General features: G+C 35.7%; 3 protein-coding genes across 3 annotated transcripts; all 3 read left to right on the forward strand.

Annotated features, from left to right (window-relative positions):
• The first annotated feature begins 4,502 nt into the window (after positions 1-4,502).
• On the forward strand, positions 4,503-8,592 carry LOC116127971 (ATP-dependent DNA helicase Q-like 1). Its single transcript, XM_031413631.1, has 10 exons — positions 4,503-4,676; positions 4,813-5,180; positions 5,357-5,617; positions 5,705-5,873; positions 6,139-6,230; positions 6,330-6,373; positions 6,706-6,820; positions 6,903-7,256; positions 7,783-8,007; positions 8,102-8,592. Exons 1-10 carry the CDS (start codon positions 4,562-4,564, stop codon positions 8,210-8,212), a joined length of 1,854 nt encoding a protein of 617 aa, XP_031269491.1. The 5' UTR covers positions 4,503-4,561; the 3' UTR covers positions 8,213-8,592.
• A 3,321-nt stretch (positions 8,593-11,913) lies between these two features.
• Positions 11,914-17,126, forward strand: LOC116127922. The gene is made up of 6 exons (XM_031413577.1): positions 11,914-12,313; positions 12,893-13,003; positions 13,103-13,161; positions 13,285-15,051; positions 15,936-16,086; positions 16,453-17,126. Exons 1-6 carry the CDS (start codon positions 12,307-12,309, stop codon positions 17,124-17,126), a joined length of 2,769 nt encoding a protein of 922 aa, XP_031269437.1. The 5' UTR covers positions 11,914-12,306.
• A 6,406-nt stretch (positions 17,127-23,532) lies between these two features.
• LOC116127923 (uncharacterized protein DDB_G0271670-like) lies at positions 23,533-24,774 on the forward strand. Its single transcript, XM_031413578.1, has one exon. It carries the CDS (start codon positions 23,533-23,535, stop codon positions 24,769-24,771), a length of 1,239 nt encoding a protein of 412 aa, XP_031269438.1. The 3' UTR covers positions 24,772-24,774.
• Positions 24,775-26,970: the final 2,196 nt, after the last annotated feature.

Here is a 26,970-nt window from a genome sequence, read left to right on the forward strand (position 1 = left end):
AATATCGCAACCACTCCTATCGATGTTGATGAACATGAGAAATAGTATCCTAATGGTTGATAAGCACTTGGATACTGCAAGCAGTCTGAAGTTTATGATCTTCACTCATAGATTGCATATTACAAGTTTTCCTATGGATGAGCTGATGAGCATTTTGGTGTGCGAGCACTTGTAATGAAGTGGATGAGCATTTGGTGTTGCGAGCACTTGTGATGAGCATTTTGGGCTTGCAAGCACTTGTGATGAGATTGATGAGCATTTTGGTGTTGCGAGCACTTGTGATGAGAGTGATGAGCATTTGGTGTTGCAAGCAGCTTGTGATGAGAGTGAGAGCATTTTGGGTTGCGAGCACTTGTGATGAGAGTGATGAGCATTTTGGCTGTTGCAAGCACTTGTGATGAAGTGATGAGCATTTTTGGCGTTGGACAAGCACTGTGATGAGATTATGAGCATTTTGGTGTTGCTAGCACTTGTGATGAGATGATGAGCATTTGGTGTTGCGAGCACTTGTATGAGAGTGTTGAGCATTTTGGTGTTGCGAGGCTTGTCTGAGAGTGATGAGCATTTTGGCGTGCGAAGCACTTGTAATGAGAGAGATGAGTATTTGGCGTGGCAAGCACTTGTAATGAGAGAGATGACATTTTGGTGTGCAGCACTTGTAATGAATGAGAGGCCATGTGGGGGATGCACTGTTGAATGAGAGGATCCTTTTGGTGTATGAAGCACTTGCAATGAGAGTGATAATCTTTTGCTTTTTGGCGTTGCGAGCACTTGTAATGGTTTGCAGCATTTGTAATGGCGTTGCGAGCACTTGTAATGAGAGTGATGAGCCTTTTGGTGTGGCAAGTACGTATTATGAGAGTGGTGAGCATTTGGCTGTTTCAAGGATGGTAATAAATTGATGAGCATGTTGGTGTTGCGAGCACTCGGAAAGGGATTGATGAGCAGGTTGGTGTTGCGAGCAGCGAAATGGGATGGATGCTGTACAAATTGACGACTTTATTGTTTTAACAAAGTTATCAGAGGTTATTTGGTCAGGACGTAATGTGGATTCCAGTGGACCTAGTTTAGGTTTAGCTAGCTATATCCATGTAGGCATTGTGTTTTTCCATTAATATTTAGTTCGTATGTTTCTTCAGTTGTAGCACTAGCAGTTAATTAGTTGGAGCTAATATTATGTGTTAACAAATATTAGCTGTTATCAACCAACAATGAGTTGGCCGAGTGGATAAGGCTTAGGGTTAAAGGTTTGCAGCGTGTGTTGATATTATTAGGACACTTTGTTCGAGTCGGAGTGTTCATAAGCTGGCTTGGACACCCTCGGTAACCCCCTCAAAAAAAATAATAATAAATATTATCTGTTTTCTTAGTATATAAAGGCTCTGTGTTTTGCTAATGAATTGAATCATCAATCTGAACTGGTGAACAGTTTGTGTTAGTTTCCTAAATCAAATTATGTGTTAGCAAATTTATTATTGATTAAGCATGAAGAGTTTTGTTTTTTGTCAAAGGCTGTTGCCGACATTTTATTAGATTCTTATTAATATAAGCACTAGCAAAAATATTATTTAGAAGATAAAATTAATTAAACATCATTATATTGATGGTAATTTAAAGATCAACCTATTAATTAAAAAGTATTATAAAATATATAATTTTTATAAAATTTGTAAAATTAACACTTTAATTGTACCGTGTTCAATTGTTCATGACTCAATGTCGCCATGTAGCAAACAAGATACTTAGATATTTCAGCATGAATTAAATTAAATATTTGAACTTTACTAAATATTTAATAATTAATCTCGTGTAATACTATCAAAGAAAAACATGCAAAAACCAATCGTATGTAAATAAATTAACAATAAGAATTAAGAAATATAACAAACGAATAAAAACATAATAATAAATTAGTTATCCAATAGCAATATAAGTTAATATTAATCGTACCATTTCATCTTAGGTTATTTTTATTCTATAATTAAAATATACAATAATAAATTTAAGATAAACATTACAAATTTTGACATATGACTTAAAATCATAATTCTGAAATCATGGGATGCTAACTTTATATAAAATCTAATGGAAAAAATATAAATTTTCAATAATATATAGTTTGGGGCGGGCAGGGATAAAGTGGACAGGAAATTTTTTCTTCTCTGTCCTTGTGCCATTCCCCGATTTTTTTGAATCCCTACCTCGTTCGAGCCGGATCCTTGGCAATGCGGGTCAAACCCCATCCCTAATTATGCTTGAATGCCATTATACTAACTCATTGAGTGAAGTGATATTTTACATGCAAGAATCTAGAGGTGATTAACATGATGGTCCTAACTAGAGATTTTTTTTTTTTAAGGTAATTGAGGTATCCAAGCCTTATTGGAGCTTGCCTATTTCTAAGGTCACGAAACACCAATGAACTAAAGTAATTGCATAAATGTGATAGATACCTTTCTAGAGATTTGAACATAAGACTTCCTGGATATACTAACTCAACTGGGTAAAGGGTTTGCCGTCTAACCCAAAGAGAGTCAGAGAATTACTATATATATATATACCACTTAAACCACTTCTCGCTGAATATATAAAAATGTCAATGTTACATCTTATAAATTCGTAACAGAATAAAAAATTTCTGTTAGGATAACAAAATCCAAAAATGTACTATTAAATTTAAAAAAAAATTGAGGTGGGGTGTGCCCACCAATAATGCTAGGGACCCGAAAATTTTACACCGAAAATGTGTACCGGCCTACTGTAACCGCATCTGATTTGTTTAATAATTTTTTTCTAGTGAACGACCGTCCATCAAATTTGACGGCCGTTCACTCACATGACCCCGTCCATATTAATAACGGGCGTCCATATACAAGGGACGGCGTCTCCATTTAAAGGACGCCCGTCCCTGATTAAAATATAATAAAAATTTTATAACATTAGGACGACCGTTCATAAATTTTGGACGGCCGTCCCGTAGTTTGGCGGGCGTCCATTAGGATGACGTCAGTCCCTACCTTTGGACGGGCCCGTCCATGCTTTAAAAAAAAAAAAAAAAAAAATTCTAAACCTCTTCTAATTTGGTCTTCTTCTTCGTCTTCATTCCCCATCCCGTCTTCATTCCCATCTCCTGGATTCTTATGTTAGTTCTTAGATTACTGCCAGTTGCATTAATTGGCATTCCAACATCACCATATAAATCTGGGTTTCTTGATTCTTCTCTCTCTCTCTCTCTCTCTGCTGTATGTGCTTCTATTCTGCCATCCTCGCCCATGAAAATGTATTTTAATTTGCATATTGTTCGTATGAATTAATTGTTGCTTATATGGTTGGCCAGTCTCATTGTTTCTTTTTTCTTCTGTTCAGTCTGTGAGGAATTGAGAAATAGCAGAATGTTCTAAAAGCTTCTAGAGGCTGTACTAAGACTGGGAACCGCATGAATGTTGGACAAACCGTGGTGATGCTCACGCCTTTAGCTTGACACACTCCTCAAGCTTGTTGATGTCAAGGTGCCATGGAATGAAGCCGAAGTTGATATTCTTTGTGCATGATTTGACCAATGGCGGAAGAGAAGTGTGTGATTTGACCAAAAAAATGGAATGTAACAATAATGCTCGTTGTTAGTGATTGATTATTGCCAGTTTCAATAAGCAAAAGAAAGGAAAGCAATTAATGCAACTGGCAGTAATATAAGAACTAACATGAGAATCCAGGAGATGGAGAATGAAGACGACGAAGAAGAGCAAAGTAGAAGAGGTTTAGAATTTTTTTTTTTTTTTTTTTTTTAAAGCATGGACGGGCTAATGGACGCCCGTCCAAAGGTAAGGGACTGGCGTCCATTCCTAATGGACGCCCGTCCAAATGTAAAGAACGGTCGTCCAAAATTTATGAATGGTCGTCTCTAATGTTTATAAAATTTTTTATTATATTTTAATCAGGGACGGGCGTCCCTTCCCTTGTATATGGACGCTCGTTCATATAATATGGACGGGCGTCCATGTAAGTGAACGGCCGTCCAAATTTGATGGACGGCTGTTCACTAGAAAAAAATTATTAAACAAATCAGATACGTGTTACACGTAGGCCGGTACACATTTTCGGTGTAAAATTTTCGGTGTCCCTAGCATTATTGGTGGCCCACAAGCCAAACTAATTGTCAATCTCAAATTATCATTGTATAATAGTATGCTCGTTGAATGAAATTGAATCATATGTGGATTGATTCGATTTGGTTTCAAATAAAGCAAAACTAATCATAATCCCTAACCAAATCAAGTCGAATTCAAAATTAATACAAACTCGGCTGGAATAATTTTACTCATTTAAAAAAAAAATTAAGACAAATCCAAACCCGTTTGTTTCGGGTAATTTTATGGGTTCGGATAAAATCATAAAACAATTAAGGCGGGAAGAGAAGCTTAAACGGTGACGTCTTGAAGCTTCGAATTCTCAATAAATATAAGCTGGTTTAACACTCACTCTAGGTCTCAACCATAGCACAATTTAGCGCGGGTGATTTTCAATCATTTCATCACCCTTCAATCAAATCGATTCGTCGGATATGGACGGCCATGATCTTGAGTTCGAGAAAGTTCGATTGCTAAGCTTGGCTCTTGATTTTGGCTTTGATGAAGCTTCCTCTAAGAAGTGCTTGAATCGTTTGATTTCTCTCTACGGTACTTTGTATACATATTTTTTTGTTTATTTGGTGTTTCTGTACGGTAACATTACGGAAAAATTATAGCTTGAAACATGATATGGGTCATAATTGAAGCATATAAAGTTTTCTTGGACGATTTGATTGTTGTGAAGGTGATGATGGGCGAGATTTTGTGTCTGTGGAGCATTGTGGAGATGATTTTCTTGCCGCATTGGCTGAAACCATGCAAGACAGTGAGGACTGGGATGATTTACAGGCTATGGAATCAGAAGCTTGTGGAGCTTTGAATAACATGTTAGACGAAAGGGTTTTGAATAATGGTGCGGCTGATAATGATGACAGTACTAGAAATTACATTGACATTGTGGATGATTCACCTCAGCCTAGAAAGCGCCCAACTTTGATGGAGTTGGACTCTTCAAGCGATGATGAAGACTTGGACTTCAGAATTCCCAAGCAAAAGGATCAGAACAGTCGTTCCTGCACTCGAAGTTTGGCTAAACAGTTTTCAAGATCCTTGGTAAGAGTTAGTGAATGGTAGTTTTAGCTCTTTGCTGCAACTTATCATTCACCTCGGCTAATTTTGTGTATTGTTTAGTTATGTTACTTTAGGCTCACTGGATTTCAATTTTTTTTATTTTTTTAAATTTGGGTCTAAGTAATTCTGGATACTGAAATGGTTGGTTTATATTGAAGGATTGTGAGAGTGGCATCACTGGTGTTTCGGAGTCATCTATTTCCAATAAAAAGCAATGCTCTCAGGTATCAAAAGGTGAACATGGGACTCTTAGTTTTGAAGAGTTACAAGCCTTGGATGACATGGAATTCGCGAATGTTGTTATATTTGGCAATAGAACATTTCGACCATTGCAGCATCAGGCTTGTAAAGCATCTATTGCGAAGACAGATTGCTTTGTTCTCATGCCGACTGGAGGTGGTAAAAGTCTATGCTACCAGGTGATATTTCTTTCTTCCTATGTGCAACAGCTGTCTTCTTATCTTCGCACAAATGTAATGTTGGTAACTATGTCATTATTTCTACAGCTTCCAGCGACTCTGAAACCAGGTGTAACAGTGGTCATATCTCCTCTACTTTCGCTTATTCAGGATCAGATAATAACTTTAAACCTCAAGTTTGGAATACCAGCAACTTTTTTGAATTCTCAACAAACTGCTTCCCAAGCGGCAGCTGTCCTCCAAGAGCTAAGGCAAGGTTCAGTTCTTTCTCTGCACTAAGTTCATATAAAAATTTGCCCCTGTGTATTTCTAGAAGTTCTTTTTGAGGAGGTGTATAAGCGTTGTTTTTTAGATTTGCTTGGGTTAATCTGTTTTCTGTGCTAAAACTTATTTCAGATTATGACATCAATATTCTGTGAGTACTGATGTGATTATTCAAATTTAAAATGTTCTTTTCTGACTAGATACTCTTCGTCAATTCGTTTTCACTTTTACATTTTGTTTTTGTGTTTCTCGGAAAGATAAACCGTCATGTAAGCTCTTGTATGTGACTCCTGAAAGGATCGCTGGAAACCCGTCATTCCTTGAGGTGCTAAAATGCTTACACCGGAAGGTGGGTCTTTCCATCATGGCAGAATACATTTAAAAAATATAGTAGCTTAAGATTATGAAAAATTTTGGTTACTGATGTGATGCTCCCACTTAATCACAGGGACAACTTGCAGGTTTTGTTGTTGATGAAGCACATTGTGTAAGGTATGTTCTTTGCATTGTGGTAACTACTAGTAGAAAAATGGGGGAATCATCTTGTCATTTGCTCTTCTTATTGTTCAGTGATTCTGAAATTATTCCTTGTAGCTGTTAACATATTTGTGAATTAGTCATGATACAGTGCCTTTAGTGGAAAAGTTATATGATGTTGAGGCATAGCCATCATATGACAGATAGGTTTTGCAGACATACAGGGTCCTGAACAATGAAAACAATGAGAATCAATCAGCGCAACGTTCCTAATTTGTACTTTTGATATCTAGGAACTAAGAAACTTCCTCATATTAATTTCTACTTGCTCTACTTGTGCTTCTCAGCCAGTGGGGACATGATTTCCGTCCAGATTACAGGGGCTTAGGGTGTCTTAAGCAAAAATTTTCAAATGTTCCTGTGATGGCTGTAACGGCCACAGCAACCCCCTCAGTTCGTGAGGTAATTGGGTTGCAATATTGGGCATCTTTCTACTGTCTCTTTCTGAATAATGTTTCTCTTATCACAACCGATTCTTCTGCAGGACATTCTAAAAGCTTTAAGGATTCCTCATGCGCTTGTCCTTGAGACAAGCTTTGATAGACCCAACTTGAAGTATGAAGTGATTGCAAAAACCAAGGAATCGTTGAAGCAGCTTGGACAGCTTATCAAGGATCGTTTCAAGAATCAGTGTGGAATTGTTTACTGCCTTTCAAAGAATGAATGTGTTGAGGTATCAAACTTTTTAAATGACAAATGCAAGATTAAAACAGTATATTACCATGCTGGTCTGGCTGCTCGTCAAAGAGTTTCTGTTCAAAAGAAATGGCACACTGGAGAGGTCCATATTGTCTGTGCTACTATTGCTTTCGGGATGGGGATAGACAAACCAGACGTTGTAAGTCTAGATAAGATCTGCAGTTTCTCTGTTTGATGTTTTTTCTCTGGCTTTCAATTCGGCTTTGTGATTGCATTATTGACACGTTGTGAGGTGATATTTTCTCCAAACTGTGAAGCTAATTGTTTTCTCTTGGTGCTGGTTCATTAATGTAATTGCAAATGAATCAGCTATCAAATAATCAAATAGTTGTTTCCTGTCAGTTACAGTGACAGTGATACTGGCTGCTATTGGGTGGCATTTTGACATACAGTAACATTGGTTTAATATCTGATGGAAAACGAGTAAATATAATAGTCTTAAAATGAAGTATATTGTATATAATGCTGAGTAACAGTTGATATAATGGTACTGTTGTTTAAAAGTTTAAGCAGTTTTGAATGTGTGCACTATCATAGTCATACAAAGCTTGCAGTGTTAGTGATTGTTATCAGAATCTTGCTATCAGCATATGTGTTTTTCTGGCATACCACATTGATTATTTTCCCCTGTATTGATATATGTTTTTCTTTATATCAACTTTCAGCGCTTTGTTGTCCACAATACATTGTCCAAATCGATTGAAAGCTACTATCAAGAGTCTGGAAGGGCTGGCAGAGATAATCTTCCTTCTCTATGTATTGTTCTATACCAGAAGAAGGATTTTAGTCGGATTGTATGTATGTTGCGGAATGGTCAAGGCTTTAAGAGTGAACGCTTTAAAACCGCAATGGCTCAAGCTAAAAAAATGCAGCAGTATTGTGAACTAAAGGTAAGATAATTCTCACTCCATTTAATTCTGCCCACTGTTGCTGAAACTCAAGTTTATTCTTATGAATCATTGTTCGCTAATCTGAATTTTGTAGGTCGAATGCAGGAGACAAACCTTACTCCAACACTTTGGAGAGTCTTTTGACAGGAAAACCTGCAAATATGGTCCTAGTCCATGTGATAATTGTCTCAAGGCGTCCCTCTGAGCACACACATTTCCTCTTTTTGCAGCTGAGATATGTTCAAACCCATTGCAGGTTTTTAAACTTACCTTCTTCATTGCCATACTCTTAAACTATCTTCTCTCCACAGCGTTTTACTTTTGACCTAGGAAATGGCATTGCCATCTTAACATATATCCTTTCTGGAGTACTAAAGATGCCAATCCTTATCCATAACCTGTAAAAATATCCTATAATGGAGGAACGCATGATCAAGGTTAAGACTTAGTAGAGGAATCAGGATCAGACACCTCTTCATATAATCCCATTGTTTGATTTTGTATGATAATATTATAACAATTCAATGTGATTAGATGGGTTTTATGTCCTTTCAAAAATGTTTGCCATTGCTTTCATTTTTTAGGTGTTGAATATAGCACTTTTTCATAGAATGAAGGACATACTGTTCTTTCCTTAATGGACGACTTGTCTGTTTATGAACTAAAAGAAAAATGACAAGTCGTCAGTGATCTCACAACTCAAACGCCATTAATTCCACTTCCAACTATACCCAGTTGGCTGCTCAAATATCATCATCATCATTTGTGATAGTTTTCTTTTACGCTCTCAAATCAAAAGACAAATTCCATGTTCATATTGACATTAAACATATTTAAGAAAGAACTCATCCATGGGTAGTCTAGATGGTTAAGGCGAATTGGAGATAGTGTAGATAAACGTACAGTCTTAGGTTCGATTTTCCATCTAAGCAATTAGTTGAGATGTGCGTAAGTTGGTCTGGACACTTTTTTTTTGGTATTCGGGGGTGTTTGGGTTAGTTTGCACGTACTTCAACTAGTCTCTTGGGATCCTAAAGTGGTCCAGACTTCGGACACCTTGATTACAAAGAAAATATATTTAAGAAATTTTTTTTTGAGTATTTTCGGCACTATTGATCTCATAACGTTCGATTAAAATAGATTAAAAACGTTTCTAAAACCCTAAAACGTTTTTCAATATGTTCATAAATTGTTGCCAACACACAGCCGGCTATAGTCAAAGTATGAATCTAAGATCTAAGATCTGCATTTTTTGACAAAGACTTGTGAAGAATATTTTGAGAAAGAGCACATGCAACCACCGTGCACAAAAGTGTTTGGTGTGATTAACATTTTATTAATTAAATTTAGCAAAAGAGATTAGATTTGATTAGATTAGGTTAGATAATGATATGTCAACGACCCAATAATTTATTTTTCATGTGTCGCTCGATACAATAATAATAATAATAATCAAATTGTGACCACTTTGGTTGAATCCAAAATTTTCTTCATCACCCATTTTAGCTTTAAGGGGTCCAAAGTTGAAATCTTCCGTATGATTTGCTTATCCCATAGAGTCTCAACAGGACAAGGGACTAGCACTAACTGGTTAGCTCATTATCTATATATTTATTATAAATATTTGAAAGGTAATGCTATTTGCATAAATTCTTATACAAAGAGAGTTTGTACAAACTAACGTGGTATATCATATGACATTGAGATCTACGTAACTTAATGTCATAATAATATTAGATAGGTTTTTATGTCACGTGACACTCACATGATGTGTCACGTCATTTTGTACAGACTTTCTTTGTATAAAGAGTTTGTACAAATACCTTTATCCATATTTGAAATAATAATTTATCCTTTCGTCCATGTTTTGTAAAGGTTTCGATATTTCATTTGACATGCTAATGGTAACTGTGTTAGTTAAATAACATAATCTCAAACGTAACCATGACGATAGAGGGTGAATGGGTGATTGGTAAAATGTGTTAATAACAATGATGGTAGAGATTTATCTGTGAGTAGCCCAGATGATTAGGGTGAATTAGAGATGTTGTAGATAGGTACACAGTCTCAGAATCGATTCTCTATATGAATATCCGTGATTTAAGTGAAGGCTATGCCAGTGGGTTGTTGCATTAGTCTCTCTCGATGATTAATGGCTTAGACACCTCGGTTAAAAAAAAAAATATATATATATATATATAATGATATTAGAAGATATTTATTAGAGTAAATTGATGATAGTGTAGATAGACGTATAGTTTTAAATTCTCGATCTGAGCATGCTGATTTAAGTTTTGGTAATTGTCATTTCATATGCAAGGGAGAAATCATTATTCAAAGATTGAAAGCGAAACTGAAATTATTGTATTTAATCTTGGGTTTATGAAGGCAAAAATTCTTCCATTTGTATTGACTTTTTGGTGCTGAAATTTCAAACTTGCAGCCAAAAGTTTTGCTGGGAACAAGGACTACTAGAAAATGTCCATAATGGTAAAGACAAGTTTTGGATTAAAAATGCATAAATGTTTTACCCTGAAATAAGTTACTGATTTTTTATAAGCCTTTTGATTTTCTCTATGAAATTCTATTGGATTTTGGAGTCTTTGGATAGGAGAGACTCGACAAGACAAAGGGCAGGTTTCAATATTTAATTCTCCAAGAATTAAAATATGAGAAGGTCAGAACACATAACATAATAATAGGTGAGATTATAGTAAACCCTCAAATATTTTGTAATTCCATATAACCCTTCTAGTTTCGAGATAGGACCCTAACCTTCACTCGGTCGGTTTTTGCTATTAAAGTTAACTGATGAATCAGGTATTTTGATATTTTCATTTGTGGGAAGAGTACTTTCAAACTTCCAACCTTTTTTTATGAAAACCCTAAGTATTATTTTATCCTTCTCTCATTTCCGTCTTCTTCATAATTTCTCCACCATGAGGCAAAACACGACTTATGATAGTGTCGTGAGGTTAGAAACAACCTCTAACAAAAGCGACAAAGTTGAAAATGGCTCATGCAACCACATCGAGGTAGGGTCAGCCTTCAACTACAGCTGTTGGTTGAATATAGGGTTTTTGAAGTCTAGAATGGTCATCTCTTAGTTTATTAAAGGAAATTTGATGGAATGGGGTCAGAGTTAACTTCTCAAGCTAGTGGGGAGGTGTTTAGAATTGTAAAACATTCATGGGTTTATTAAATTACGCCCCTCTATTTTTTCTCACCTAGAAGAAAGAGTATTATAAATGGTTTCAAGATGGCAAGTGGCAACAAGTTATTGCAGATAAAGTTGGTAACATAATGACAAGTTTTGACACATTACATAACGCCACTGATTAAAAGAAAGAAGAGCCTTAATGGTTGATAGAATTTCATACATATTTAAGAGCAGGACCATTTTCTTCATTAACTTTTTAGTGCACCTTTCATGCCCCCACATACAAAAGAAAACAAATTAACAAACTCACATAACCCTAAAAGTGCCCACAAGAATAAGTAATGGTAATATTACATTTATATCTTAATCTCGTAAACTTTCTCTCATAATTCTGACATGTAGCTCGTAATTGATCAATTCGTAAAAATGTTATGTTTACTTGCAATTTGACTCTCGCAATATATTTCGTCTGCTTAATTATATGCTGATCAAATAAATATTGTCTGTTTTAAGTCTATCTATATTAATTTAATTTTAAGTTCTATGAATCTGTCACTTATAATCCGTCTACAAAATTAAGATAACTTAAAACTTATAAACTAACCTATATGTATATATTTGGTCTATTATTTGGTGAGAACTCTCTGAAGCTAATCTTTATTTGGCTAGGAGAGACCCCCAATTCTTGGGTCCCAATATCAGGCAATAGATATGATAATCTCTCTCTCTCTCTCTGTGGAGTTAACTCAAGTTTTTCACATGAAAAGAGCCTCAGACTTCTTCAAAATATTTACGGCGGTGCACAGAGTTTCTGTCTCTTAGTTAGAATTTATTACTCAAAACATTTCCTACTCACTTCCCCACTGTCTGTCCTGACAACCCACTTAAACTTAATTACTGTACTCCATTCTTCAGGGACCCATTTCTTATTTCACCCTAATTTCTCTCGCAGTATCTCTGCTAATGTCACCCATATTTTCTTCTGATTTTACCTTTCTTTACTGCTTTTTTAGCAAAATTTTTTCTTTTATTTTTAAATCCTAATCTTTAATAGAAAAAATCCAATCTTTACTCAGAAGTCACCAGAAATGAAAGTGCTTGGCGGGAGTTACTAAATGGGGTTTCTGTGGTTGTAACAAATGTATGGTGAGATTGGTTGAGATGCTTCAAAATTTGTCTCTTTTGTTCCTTTTGAAGCATACCCATTTGGACTTTGGTGTTTTTCTGTACTGCCATTGTGTTTAATTTGCTGCTTAAGGAAGGTAGAGAAGGAGCTTGAAGTTTGCAAAGTGGGATTTTGCTTTTGCGTTTAAAGGATTTTGGGTGGGTTTTTACTTGATATGATTCTCTGTTCATGATTTTTTTTTTTTTTTTTTTTGTTGCTGCTGTTTGAAGATGCTCCCTTTTGATTGCAATTGTCTGTTTCTTTTGCTTAATTTTGTTCGCTGGTTTTGTAAATGTGAGATTAAGAAGATCAAAGATGTGGTTTGCATGTTAAATAGTTCTTTAATTTTGGGGCTTTTTGAAGCTTTATTTTCTAGCTGAATGAGCAATGTAGGTTAAACTAGGCATAGTTTTGGTTTAAATCTGTGCTATTTATTTATTACATTTATGATTTTGAACTTTTTAGAAAATTTACGGATAAAAGTATGATGATTTTTTGTCTATATTATCTTCTGGAATTTTATTTTTTAACACTTATTTGTTGTTCCATTTTGCTGGTAGATGAAATAATGGAGGTTGAGAAAAAACGTTCAAAGGGGGGCTTTCTTCACTTATTTGATTGGAATGGAAAATCTCGGAAGAAACTGTTCTCAAATAATCCTGAGTTAGATGGTACATTTATGTTCTCATATATCATCAAATTGCATATGTGCTTTTAGAAATTACTGCCCTGTTATAATTAGGCGACATGACTTTTTTTTTTGGTTGTAGACGAACCAAAGAAAGGAAAAGAAAATGTTGGAAAGATGGCTAAGTCACTGCTTCATGTGGTGGGAATTACTCTCCTTTTGTTCATCTTAATTTTTTTTTTCCTTTTTCCTTTTCTGATTGTTTCGCATTTAGAATAAGGGTAAAGGTTTGTAATTAATTCTTTTCTCTCCCCGTGTTAGCAGATAGAGGTGGACGAGAGTAGAGCGAGTTCAAGTAATAAGGCCAGTAGTGATTTTAATTGTGCTTCATCAGTAACTAGTGATGAAGGATATGGGGCTAGAGCACCTGGGGTAGTTGCTAGACTTATGGGTTTGGATTCGTTGCCAACATCTAATGTTCCCGAGCCTTGTTCTACTCCATGTTCTGATGTACGCTCTCTTAGAGCGTCTCATTATAATAGGAATATCCCCGATTTGTGGAGTGAAGATCACTCAGTGGAGTATATCAGGGTTCCTAATAAAGAGTGGTTTAATCAGAATAATGTTGAATCAAGGGTGCGCAAAGTGCAGAACCGACCAATTGAGAGATTTCAAACTGAAATGCTCCCACCAAAATCAGCTAAATCAATTCCAATCACCCACCATAAGCTTCTGTCCCCCATCAAGAGTCCTGGATTCATCCTGACAAAAAATACTGCCTACATTATGGAGGCTGCTGCAAAGATAATTGAGGCAAGTCCTCAGGCAATTTCCAAGGATAAAAGACCATCGATTGTTTCTACAGCTCCCTTGAGAATTTGGGATTTGAAAGAGAAAATGGAAGCTGCGCACAGAGTGTCCAGGCCTCAAAAATCTAATGAGTCAGTTTCTGCAAGGTATACAAAAGGACAGCATATTGGCCCGAGCCGTGGTGGATCAGTGTATCCTGCAGTCAAGGCTTCTATGAATCTGGAAAAAAGAAATCCTGACAACATTAGGAAGAAGGAAAAATCAGTTTCAGTTACAGCACAAGCAAAGGTCAATGTTAAGAGAAAAGAGGGATCAACCTCCAGTAGTAATAGGAGTTCTACAGACCAGAAGGAAAAGAGTGATGTGAAAGCAAACCAGTCTTTTAAGAGCCAACCAGATACCCAAAGGACAGTACAGAAACGAACTTCTGGGAGCAGGACTAGCAATGTGCTTAAGCAGAATAATCAGAAGCAGAATTATACATCGAATAAAGACACTTCAACTTCAAAGACTTCTGTTCTCAATCAGCAAGGCAGAAAAGCTAAGTCCACAAGTGGTACTATCGGGCCAAAGCGGACTGTAAATAGGGTGGTTGCCAATGCCGAAACTGGTTCCAGAAAGACAGGCTTAACAACCAATAATACTGGAAATAACCTTTCATCAACTAAAGGAAAGAATCTATCTCAAAAGAAACAATCTGCAATTGTGAATACTCACTTTGAAGTAAGTAGTGCTGATAATGAATTGAACAAGAAAGATGAAAAGTCTGTAAAGTGTAATGTGGCGATTGAAGGATCCATGAACTGGGGTGTAGATAATAGAAAGAAAGGAACGGACGTTGTTTCATTTACATTTTCATCTCCCATAAGATCCATGGCTGACTCTCAGTCCTCCAGTCGAGTAATGGAGAGGAATTACAGCTTCAATATTGATTCTTTTGCTAACAATAATCAGCACTACTTAAAAAATTCTACATTTTTTTCTCCTGGGTTTAATGGAAGTGCTGGTGATGCTTTGAGTGTTCTTTTAGACCAAAAACTCAGGGAACTAACTAGTAAGATTGAGTCATCCCACAGTGATATGATCCAAGAGGGTACTACCGGTAGTTCTGCATCCAATTTACAAGATTCAGTGACCACACTTGATGCAATAAGCGCCAAATCTCCCCGACATGACAAAAGTGTTCAACTTGTTTTTGATAAAGATACATTTGATGGCCTAGACAACTCCTGTTGCTCCTCAATTGACCCTGCGGCACTTAGCATCAACCAGAAGTGGCAGGTATGTCTCATTGGATTGTAATAACTACTGTTGTTGTTACTTGCTTTATATCTACTCTTTGTCATTTATTTTTCCCGGCAGCAGGGTTTTTCCATGATAAAGTGACAGATGAAGGTGTTCCAATGCATAAACACTTATGTTTGGTCTTGAATGAATGAATAGATTTGGATCTCCTTCACTTTGTCAGAAGATTAAAGATAAAGACTTGTTAGACATCTATACTAGACCAAACAACTCAACTAAATTCAATTAAGCCCCAACTTAAACTTAATAATGTTGCTATGCTGGAGGCAGTAGTGGAATGTTTTAGTGTAGCAGTTACTGGCCATCACTGTACGAGTTAAAGGTTGATTCCTAGTCTATGAGTCTTACTTTTGTATGCATTTGGGAAGGTGCCATTGTGGCCAATTAATTAACCTTAACTGGCTAAGTAGTAAACTAGCTTATTACTGATTGCTTCATGTTCTACAGATTTTGGCTTTGAATGTTTAGTTGTTTGGTGCATAATTGCACAGGTTGCTTTATAGCTGTGCTAGAGGCAGAAATCTGAGTTTCTGTCGGGATATGTGCAACTGAGAATTTTTTACTCCACCCTGTGCAACTGAGAATTTTTTACTCCACCCTGTGCAACCTATAGTTTCCTGCATAAGTCAAAATGTCATCTTTATATATTCTCTATTATTATCTGTCCATAATATAAGAGCAAGCTATCCATATTCTAAGGTAAAGATGAGGTATTTTACCTTGGTTGCCATGAAGTTTCTTCTCTCTGGTGTTGCCCTCGATTTTTAATTTGCAGAGCAGCATGATTTTGATAATTAGTTTTATGTAACGGACATTTCTTGAAGCAATATTCATTACATCGCTCAATCTCCCTTGAACAGTACCTGCAGCCTGAAGAAATGGAAATACATAGCAGTAGCAGCAACAAAGATTATGCTGGAACAGAAGATTGGCAAAGTTCTAGTGCCATTTCAAGTCTTGAACCCTCTGTAACGAGTGTGAGCTGCTCAGATAGCAGAAACAGTACCGATGGTAAATTTATGGTCTTACCTTTATTCACTTCTTGGCAACCAAATATAAACATGTTAAGTTAGTAAAAGTTTGGAAGCACGTATAGAAAAGAATTAACCATGAGGTTTTTGGAGATAAATAGGGAAAATGGTGCTCAACAAGTTCAGAATTATTTGGATTAATACGTATATTTTGCATATTGGGGATCTATTTTGCTACATGAGATCTACATATTGTTTGAAGGTAAATTAACAGATGTTTTATAATAAGGCTTGTATATGCCAAACAACAGTTCAAGATGATTATGTGAATTGCTTCTTGGTGCTTAAGTGCAACTGCATGGTCTACTGAAAGATTGCTAACCAAATTATATACTTTTCTTTTTAGAAAGCAAGCACATTCTGTTGGCTCGAGATCAAGCAGAATCCAGCTGGCTCCCTGCTAATTTATCTGTTCCCGTGGATGAGGAGACAGAGTTATCGGACTCGGCATCTTCTATATTGGTGGGGAACATAGGAAAAAGGCATAGAAATAGATCATTCAGTTTTGTAGATGCCGAGGAATCGAGCAGCTGGGAACTCGACTACATGAGGGAAATACTTGACAATTCAGAACTAATGGTGAATGAGTTTGCATTGGGTCAGACTGACCAAGTAATAACACCAAATCTCTTCAATCAGTTGGAGAATCAGAAAAACAAAATGGGAAGCAATGGGGATGAATTCTGCCAACTTGGAAGAAAGGTTCTGTTTGATTATGTCCGTGAATGCCTGGATTTCAAAGGCCTACAACTTTTTGTCGGAAGCTGCAAGGGCTGGTCTAAATGTGTAACACCCTTTCAAAGGAAGGATTGGTTGGCAGAAGAATTATACAAGGGAATACGGGGTTGGAATAACATGGGAGATTTAATGGTTGACGAACTTGTAGACAAGGACATGAGCTCACAATATGGCAAATGGATTGATTTTGAAATAGAAGCATTAGAAGAGGGTACAGAGATGGAGAATAATATATTAACTTCTTTGGTCGATGAACTGGTTTCTGATTTTTGGCTCTTCTAAAGCCCTTCTTTAAGGTATTTTTTTTTCTTTTCTCCAAATTCTAGTGTATCTATATGAATTTTTACCTGGTGAATCTCGTTCGCTTTCCTTTTTGGAAGGAAAGAAAATGTATCATTCAGAAAATGTCCATTATGTATTCATGCTTGTATATTTCCATTCTAAGGCAACTCTTCATATCAAACGTTACACAAGCTGTCGCATTTGATCACATATACTGTGGTATTATCATAAGGACAAGGTTTTTGCAACGTGTAACTTCCCACGTTGCAAAATTTTTGTACGATATTAATACCTCTCCTCCATGATAGCAAAATCCAAAGCTTCTCCAACTCTGGTGTGACATGTCTTTGCAGTTAAAAGTATGTATTCTTCTAGGAGGGTTGGATGAGCCATGGTTTTCACAGAGACAGAAGTGGCCTGCCACATTTGAGGTTGTGGTCACAATGTTGGCAATGGTGTTAGTGATATCCTTAAAAATAGGAGCACACCGCAGAAAGCTTCTGTTGGTAAGTTTATGTCTTAAAAGGCTGGACCCTTCAGAGGATTCTCAACCTCTAACTTAACATTAATGATAGCAAAGTCCCAACTCCCAACTGAACATAATTATACTCAAGAGTTGTGGTTGCTAGTTCATCTGGTTGATTTACTCAAATCCTCTATAGTTGGTTCACTAAAATCTTCTATAATTTTGTTTGGAAAATGTGATGTAATTCAATATTGAAACCAAATCCCACCAAATATTGGATTAGGGTTTCTTGTTTTTGGTTCTCTTTAATTAAATTTGAATGGACCAAATCCCATAAAATATAGTCTCTGCATATAAGTGGACCAAATCCATTCACTAATTTAAGGCCAAAAAATAGGTTAATTCTTGAGCAGTCAAAATCTAATAAAATATAACACCATAGCCGCTTAAAACTATATAAAATAGTAAAATAATAACCCCAAGATTTCCCATATAAGAACCAATCTTAATATGAGTTCATTTTATTTGTTGTTGTGACATCAATCAATATTAAATATTCAAATCAAAACCCACAGATTTTTAAGAACCCTCTTGAAAACTTTAAAAACCTCTCCAGTTAAAAAATTGTTTCTTCGGAAGGTCAAAATGTAATGTTCGACAAATATGGAGGTCGAAATGGTAAGTTAAATCTCACAAACACTATTTTGATCGTAAGTACTTTTAATATTATTTGATCGAAAATAAACTCCTATTAATATTAACGTCACTCATATGTGGTTAGTCACTCATAACTGGTTATGAGTGACTAACCACATATGAGTGACGTTAATATTAATAGGAGTTCCTAACCACATATGAGTGACCTTAATATTAATAAGAGTTTATTTTGGATCAAATAATATTAAAAGTACTTACGATCACAATGACAAATTAGGAATAGTGTGAATAGACACACAGTCTTAGGTTCGATTTCCTATCTAAGCATCCTCAATTTGAGGAAGAGATCGTGGCGATGATTTGCTGCGGTAATCAATTAGTCGAGATGCATGATTATGAGTCTGACGGGCTATTTAGCATAATATATATAAAGCATTAAGTCTTGGTCATAACAAAGAGAAATAAGGAAAGACAACAAGTGTGTTTTAGAAAATATGTCGTGAATGTTGTGAAGAAGAACTACCTTTAGGTAGCTTGACAGTTCACTTGAGACTCTTAGGCTCTGTTTGATTCATTATTCTGATAGTTTTTAGAATAATATTTTGAAAAAAGTTAAATTGGGTAACTCTTAGGCTCTGTTTGGTTCATTATTCTGATAGTTTTTAGAATAATATTTTGAAAAAAGTTAAATTGGGTAGGTATTACGATGTAGGATTTGGAAATTAACAAAAATACTCCCCATGTTTGTTTATTTACTAAACACCCATATAATAAAATATTAAAAGTTACCAAAAACACCCCCAACCCACCCATTAAATACGGACAGCCGGCCACCACCATTGGACGGTGGCCGGAGTGTTTTTGCAATTTCTAAAAAAAATATTTAGGGGTGTTTAGTTAAATTAACAAATTTAGGGGGGTTTAAAAGATATTAAAAAATATATAATAATATTTCGAGAATGTATTTTGTGAATAATATTGGGTAATTGAATAGGGGAGTATTACGAGGTAAAATTTAAAAATTTATAAAAAAGCTCCTAGGTTTACTAATTTAATTAAACACCCCAACATATAAAATGACAAAAATATCCCCCACCACCTGCAGTGCCAGATTCTGGCTACCACCGCCGGAATCTGGCCAGAAAATCGCGTTACGACACAGATCGGTCAAGTCTGTGTCGTAACGCGTCGTTATGGCCTTTTCCGGCCAGATCCACCACGGATCTGGTCGAAAAAGGCCAGATCTACGGCCTGCTGTGACCGTCGACGGCCGGAAAAGGCCAAAACGACGACCATCTTTGGCCGTCGTTTTCGGTCAACGACGGCCATATCTGGCCTTTTTCGGCCATATCGGTGAATTACCGGCCAGTTCCAGTCGGTAATTCACCGTTGTGGCAGATTCCTGCTACCATCGACGGTGGTTGCCGGAATCTGGCAAGTATGGGTCACGAGGATGTTTTTGTTAGTTTTTAAACTTTTTTTCAAGGGTATTTAATGAAATTAATAACCTTATGAGGTCTAAAGTAATTAAAAAAATTAGGATAATATTTCTGGAATAATGTGTTAAATATTATTTGAAGAATAGAATTGAGAATATAGGTAAAAATAATAAGTCAAATATTTCCAATGATATTTTACTGCTTAACTTTATTTAGAATATATATAATAAAAAAAAAAACCCACATGGGTAAGCCATGTAAAACAAATATGAAAACACACCATGTGGAAGTATTTCTTTATTGACAAAGTCTTCTCTAGTAGGTCCCCATCGAGTCGACTACCAATATTCTTCTTTCTTTCTTGGATGCTGCAAAAGAGAGCCCCTGTAACTCTGCAAGACTTTGCAGATCGGCATGTTCATTCTGATTTTTCTGATTAATTTATAATTAATCAAAGGGAGAACAACATTTTCCCACCCAAGGTTTGACAAAATAACACTTTCCCACCCATCAAGTTTCAAAATGACACTTCCCCACCCGTCAAGTTTCAAAATGACGTTTTCCCACCATTCGTCAGGTTTTGTTAGTGTTTCATGTTAATATTTGACTGAAAAGATGAAAATACCTTTAAATAGTTTATTATAAATTAAAATTTAGTTAAGTTAAAGTCTTTACTCGATTATTTATTAGTTCAGGTGTAAAGATATTTTTTTTCCTTTATTTATTTAATTAATTAGGAATATTGATTTTCTATGTTAATTAGTAAAAATAAAAACATTATATCATGAAAAACATTATAAATTTAGTAGATTATTGAATAATAGTGGATAAGATATTGATGACATTATAAATAAATAAATATTAATGTCATTTAACTTTAAACAATTCTATAACATTACTCCTAACTTTTAAGGTGGGGTTACCTATTTTTTCTTTTTTAAATTTTTGGCTAATTAAAAAATAATAAAAAATTTATAAGGTCAAATACTTAAGGATATTTTCGCCTTTTTAGTAAATATATTAACAGAAATCATAACAAAATCTAACAAAGGGTGGGAAAGTGTCATTTTGAAACTTGATGGGTGGGAAAGTGATGTTTGGCCAAACCTTGGGTGGGAAAAATGTCGTTGTCCCTTAATCAAATGATTAATTATTAATTAGAGAGGTTTTAGATGGTCTTGAAATATAATAGCTGCCCAGAAGTTAGGATCCTATGAATATTTGGGCTTCTCTACCCTACTATAACTTTGTTCTTCTTCAGAATTTGTCAGTCATTATTTATCTATTTCTATTTCTATTTTATATAATAAGTTTCAGAACAATCTATTTTTCTTTCCTCTTTGAGATCCATATGCTATGATTTCAAGGATTAGATTAAATTAGATTAGATTATGCATGTGTCTATAAAGTAATTAAATTTTATAGGAATAAACCACGGACCTAATTATACGACTAAACTCTCATGGGTCGCTTTCTTGCTTTTCAACAACAAATGTATAAATCAATAATGAATGATCGAGTGATTGGACAATGACTATTGAATGTACTATTTAAGAGATTATGAGTTTAAGTTACCTCGATTTTTAATACAAATGGCTATTAAAGGGTATATCGATTCATTAACTTCAGGACTTTGATGAACTTGTCAAGGTGTGTATAGGCTGGCCCAAACATCCCCTCGATCACCAAAAAAAGAAAAGAAATAAACAAAGGCATTTGAAAAAAGAGCACTAATCCCTCCAATAGTTCAAGTGATAGGATAAACGTTAAAATGCGTGGTTAAGATTTTACAGGTTCGAATTCTTCTGGCTTTCAAGATTTAAGTGGAGAGCCGTGACGTGACGGAGTAATATTTTGTAAATGTACATACCTTATAAAGAGATTAAAGAATAGAACAAAGAGTGGGGTGACATGAAAGGAGAACGTGGAGCTCTCTTGACATTTTATGAACCCAATTCACTTTTAATATAATAATAAATAATAAATATTTACATTTTGTCCACCAAGATCCCTACTCTTCTCCCAATGCTATCAACATTTTATTTTCATATTTCAAACTATATAATATTTATTTTATAATACAAGTTGAAAAATGTAACGTCCTATATACCCTTACACTAAATGCATTAATTGGGGTTTGGCAGGCATTGACTTTGTTGGGGTTGTTGCATTTATATGATTTCGTTGAAACAGGGAGAATAAATTGTACACCAATCAACCCATTTTCATCTTCTTTTGAGGTATCTTCTTAGATTAATTAATACTAGTATGCAATTGAAATGACGATAATACCCTTGTTTTTTTTTTTTTTGAAATATAAAGTAGAGTTAATATTATATATATAATAATATAATTAAGATTTTCTTCTTATCTTTGCAAGTTGGTATTTCTTATTTTTTATATTCTATTATACAAAGTAAAAAGAATAAAAATAAAATAAAATTTGACTATAATGTTTATTAATGTACATATATCACTAGATCTTTATAAAGTGGTCAATTCAAGATAATTTTAATTTTATTATAATACAAACTTAATATTTTTTTTTGTTCGTTCGAAAAAGTAAAAAAGAAAAAGAAAAAAAGAAAAAGAAAAAGAAAAAGAAAAAGAGAGTGTTGCTAGTATTTTCATTATCCAAGTAATTTTTTTGGGGGTAAAGTTATGTGGTAAGGGTAAAGTTATGAAAGACTATAATACTCTTTATAATTTGACTTTATAATTTTTAACAAAGACTGAATTAAAAAAAAAAAAAGTATCGTTAGAATTTCCATTGTTGAAATATGAAATTTTGGGATCTTCACTTATGTGACCATCATAAGTGCCATGTATTAGATACCCTACAATGTTAAATTGGGACATTTATTATCATAATCTTTTTCCATATAAGGATAAAGTTTGAGTTCCACCTATCCTCGGGTAGCTTAACTAGTAAGGACAAATTGAGGATAACGTGGATAGACCCACGGTTTCAGGTTCGATTCTACATCTGAGTATTCCCGATATAAGTGAGGGCCATGGCAGTAGGTTATTATGCTAGTCTCCTTTAATATTAATCAAGTTGATTAGTTGAGGTGTGCATACTTAGATTGTAACCTTGGTTAAAACAAAAATAAGGTTTGAGTTCCTAATAAAACTTAATAAAATAAAATGTGAGAAATGATTAAGTCATTAAAATAGAGTAAACGATAAAGACCTTTTTCCACCCACAAAGTTTCAAAACACCCCTTTCTCACCCAAAATTTATATTTTGTTATTACCAAAGCTGATATGGTTAATTTCGATTGCAAAAATTCTCTCTATCATCACCATTTGAACCTCCGGTCTTCTCTCAATAAAACCTTTCTCACTCCGATACCTGATTTCTTGTTGATTATCAACCATTGCAAAGTCAAGATTTCCTATTTTTAGTTGATTTTTTGGTTAGTTTCGATGACAAATATTTAATCGATCACTATCATTCGATCCATCGACCTCCATTCTACAAACCCATCCCACCTTGGCTCCTGGTAATTCGCCGAATGCTGGCTAAGAAAGTAAAGTGTATTTTAGATAGTAACGGAATATAAACCTTGGGTGGAAAAATGGTATTTCAAAATTTCTGGGGTGGGAAAAGTCATTAAGGTAAACCTTGGGTGGGAAAAAGTTGTTTTCTCCATGAAAATATTCTCCAAAAGATATGTGGCCTAAAATTATTGTACGGACAATCCATTTTGTCATATAAATAAATCAAACCAAAACCCCAAAATTAAACACAAACTCACACTCAAAGCTTGCACCAGCTATCTATGTTTCTTGTCCCTCTCCCTCCTTCTCCCTGAAAACCTCTCACCATTTTCAGCCAAAAATGGAGCTCCAATCTTTAAACTTCACCTCCAACAATACCCAAAACCCTATAAATGACCTTCCAAAACATGCCCACTTGGGGAAACAGCAAGAGCAAGAGCAAGAGCATCACTTCTTTGAAGATATGGACAGCACTTGCTCCACTCCTTATGTTAGTGCACCTTCAAGTCCGGGTCGAGGATCCGAGCCCGTTAATGGTGGGTTCTATTACAGTGCTCCTGCTAGTCCCATGCACTTTGCTTTAACAGCTTCATATTCCTATCCAGTTTTGTCATCATCATCATCACCGGATGATAATGGGACTGGGAGGAGTAGTAGTTCTGTGGCTCTTGGTTTTGAGTTCGGATCCGGGTCTGGTTCAACCGGGTCGATGAGTTCAGCTGATGAGTTGTTTTTGAATGGAAAGATCCGACCCATGAAGCTGTCGAGTCATTTGGAGCGGCCTCAGGTTCTGGCTCCATTGTTGGATCTTGACGAGGAGGAAGAATGTAATGTACAGGTTTCAAATGAGTCGAATCGAGGTAGAGATCTAAGAGTTGTGCGCGATAAATCTATACGGAGAAGAACAAGATCTTTGTCTCCACTGAGAAGCATTTCTTATGATGATGACGATGTTGAGCAACTCAAAAGTGCTTCTTGTTTAGATAAAGATAATGATCAGAAGAATGATGGAAAGAATGAACAGTCAAGTTCTGGTTTGGAAGCAACAACAACAGCAGCAGCTTCACTTTCAGCTTCTTCTTCAAGATCATCTTCAGCTGGAAGAAGCTCAAAGAGGTGGGTGTTTTTAAAAGATTTTCTTTACAGAAGTAAAAGTGAAGGAAGAAGCACCAACAAGTTCTGGTCAACAATCTCATTTTCACCAGTTCTTAAAGAGAAGAAATCCTCAAACTCTACCACTACCACTACAACTTCTTCTCTTCCAGCTTCAAAAGATCACCAAAAGGATATCACCAATCAAGGTTCAGAGCATCAAAATAGTAGTAGTAGTAGTAGTGGTAATAATACTAAAAGCAAAGGAAGTGTCAAGAAGCCAGTGAATGGGATAGGGAAGAGGAGAATGCCACCATCACCACATGAGTTACATTACACTGCAAATAGAGCTCAAGCTGAAGAGATGAGGAAGAAGACTTTTTTGCCTTACAGACAAGGCTTACTTGGGTGCTTAGGGTTTAGTTCAAAAGGGTATGGTGCCATGAATGGGATTGCCAGAGCTTGGAATCCAGTTTCTTCCAGGTAATTAATTAATTAATCAATCTGTGATGGGGTTTCAAAAGAAATTGTATAGATATATATTTTTTCTTCTTATTTTCTTTAAGCTCAGTTGCATTGTAAGATGAATGAATAGTATTCTACCTATTTTCAAAAGCTTAAGATAATGTGAGATCTTTGGCTTCTTGTATGCTGTAACTTAAAATGGACAATTTATGAAGCAATATCTTGAATTATTGAACCAATAATATGATAACAACTTTGAGATAGCTAAGCCCTAGCCCTAGCCCTATTATGGTTAGGTGGTGGAGGCCCCCCCATAGGAACCCACATTTCCATGAGGATGCCCCCTCACTGACCCACAATTCCAGAAAGAACTTCAAGTGATTTTGGTTGTATTTTCTTGGGCTCAAGCTTGTGGTGCATGTGCACTCACCACTCAACATTAGTTTTTGTATCCATGAGATGTTTGTTGAGATTTTGGGAAAGATCTTAAGCCAACCCAATTTGCTTTTCTTTATCATTAATATCAATAGTTGGATCTTATATTTATGTTGGGGCATTGTGTCTCCTAGACATTGACATAAAGGAGCTCAAGATTATGAGACAATTGACTTTGATTTTGATATGTTTGATGCTCAAAATCTCATCCCAAACAATTTGCTTCACCTCTTTTTGGCTTCTTCCTTTTGGGTTCTTCACCGTCATCATTTTTGCCCATTTCATTTTTTTATCCAGGGAATAGAAGTTTAAAAGTTGAACCATTAATATGAACCACCTAGCTTTTGCCTGCTATCTATAACATCAACTTTATGTCATTCATGTACTAATTTCTGCAACAAAAGTACAATGAAATTAAAACAAAAACTAGTGATGAAAATGAAAGCATCAAACTTTCCAAGACAACCAAACAGGAGAGCTAGCCTGGAAGATATCAGGAAATCTTTCTTGTTCTTTTGTACTGTTGAGCTCCTGTAAACAGTTTACTAGAATGGTTCAAAAAAAATTTGAATTGAAGTAAGCAATAACTGTAAGTACCAGATTTAGGTATCTTCAGGCCCCAACTCCATTAAATTTTCAGCTAATGGTGGCAAAATCACATCATTACTGCCTGGACCCAGCTCCATTATTGCTCATGGGCTTATGTTTTTCTCCATTTCTGTGTTTTCCCAAGAACTAATTGAAAAAATGATGGGCTCCCCACCTTATAAACTTCATGTCCTAGTGAAATTTGGGTTGCCAACAACTCAAATCAAAATATTTTGAATCACAGTTTACCTATATTTAGAATGCAATTTGTAAATTTTTCCCAGGTCCCATCTCTGAAGTTACATTCACTTTTTCCCTTTCCACTGCAAGTAAAAAATGACAGCACAAGGTTACTAATGTCTAAAAACATAAGCCTTTGACAGCAGCTTTACCTGAAGATAACAGAGTTAAAGCACTTTGAGACATTCTTTAAAGACATGAGGCGCCTTGGAAAGGAAGGAGGGAGCACAGTAAATCCGATGCAAATGGAAGGTGAAAATGACACAACACATCACATCGCATCAGATCAGTGACTGTAAAAGCTGCTTTTTTGAAGAAGTTCCTATTTGAATAGGCACAATGACAAAGGCTATATAGTTTCTAGATTTGCCAAATAACTAGTATCTGGTGAAATTTTTTATCTGAGATTCTGAATTCACCAAAGCTCAGGAATCTGGTGAAATTATTTGTTTGTTTCTTCACAACACAGCCAGTGAATAACATTTCATCGAGCAAGAGTTCACAGTACAATAGTACAGCAATTGTAGGGATGGGTGCCATCCGGGGACCCCATTCCCTGTCCCAGTCCCCGTTACCCACTCCCATGACCGTCCTCATGGGCGGGGATTTTTCTCATGACCGTCCCTGGCCTGTGGGGATGAAATCACTACCATCCTCGTCTCGGCCCGACTTGATGAATGGGGCTTCGTGGGGAATTTTCCCCGTGGGGATTTTTGCATCGTGTAAATCAAAACTTTTCACATGTTCTCACGACAACGATATTAAATTATTTTAATTGTGAGAAATTAGTACGTTAATAGATATTATACAATCTCGCAAAGGAAACAAAAAAAACATAAAATTCTTAAAAAAGAGGGGCGAGGCGGGGATTGCACTATCCCCTCTCCCGGCTCGTCTCCGGGTGCGGGGATTTTTCCAAGGACCATCCCCAGCCCTATCCCCGAATTTTTCAAGGATT

The sequence above is a fragment of the Pistacia vera genome, unplaced genomic scaffold (assembly GCF_008641045.1).
Source record: "Pistacia vera cultivar Batoury unplaced genomic scaffold, PisVer_v2 Contig196, whole genome shotgun sequence".
NCBI classification, from domain to species: domain Eukaryota; kingdom Viridiplantae; phylum Streptophyta; class Magnoliopsida; order Sapindales; family Anacardiaceae; genus Pistacia; species Pistacia vera.

Coding starts and splice junctions, on each gene's coding strand:
- LOC116127923 (XM_031413578.1), top strand. CDS start 23,533: ATGGAGCTCCAATCTTTAAACTTCACCTCCAACAATACCCAAAACCCT.
- LOC116127971 (XM_031413631.1), top strand. CDS start 4,562: ATGGACGGCCATGATCTTGAGTTCGAGAAAGTTCGATTGCTAAGCTTG. Junction 6,231..6,329: donor TAAAATGCTTACACCGGAAG/GTGGGTCTTTCC, acceptor ACTTAATCACAG/GGACAACTTGCAGGTTTTGT. Junction 6,821..6,902: donor CAACCCCCTCAGTTCGTGAG/GTAATTGGGTTG, acceptor ATTCTTCTGCAG/GACATTCTAAAAGCTTTAAG.
- LOC116127922 (XM_031413577.1), top strand. Junction 13,162..13,284: donor CTAAGTCACTGCTTCATGTG/GTGGGAATTACT, acceptor CCGTGTTAGCAG/ATAGAGGTGGACGAGAGTAG. Junction 15,052..15,935: donor GCATCAACCAGAAGTGGCAG/GTATGTCTCATT, acceptor TCCCTTGAACAG/TACCTGCAGCCTGAAGAAAT.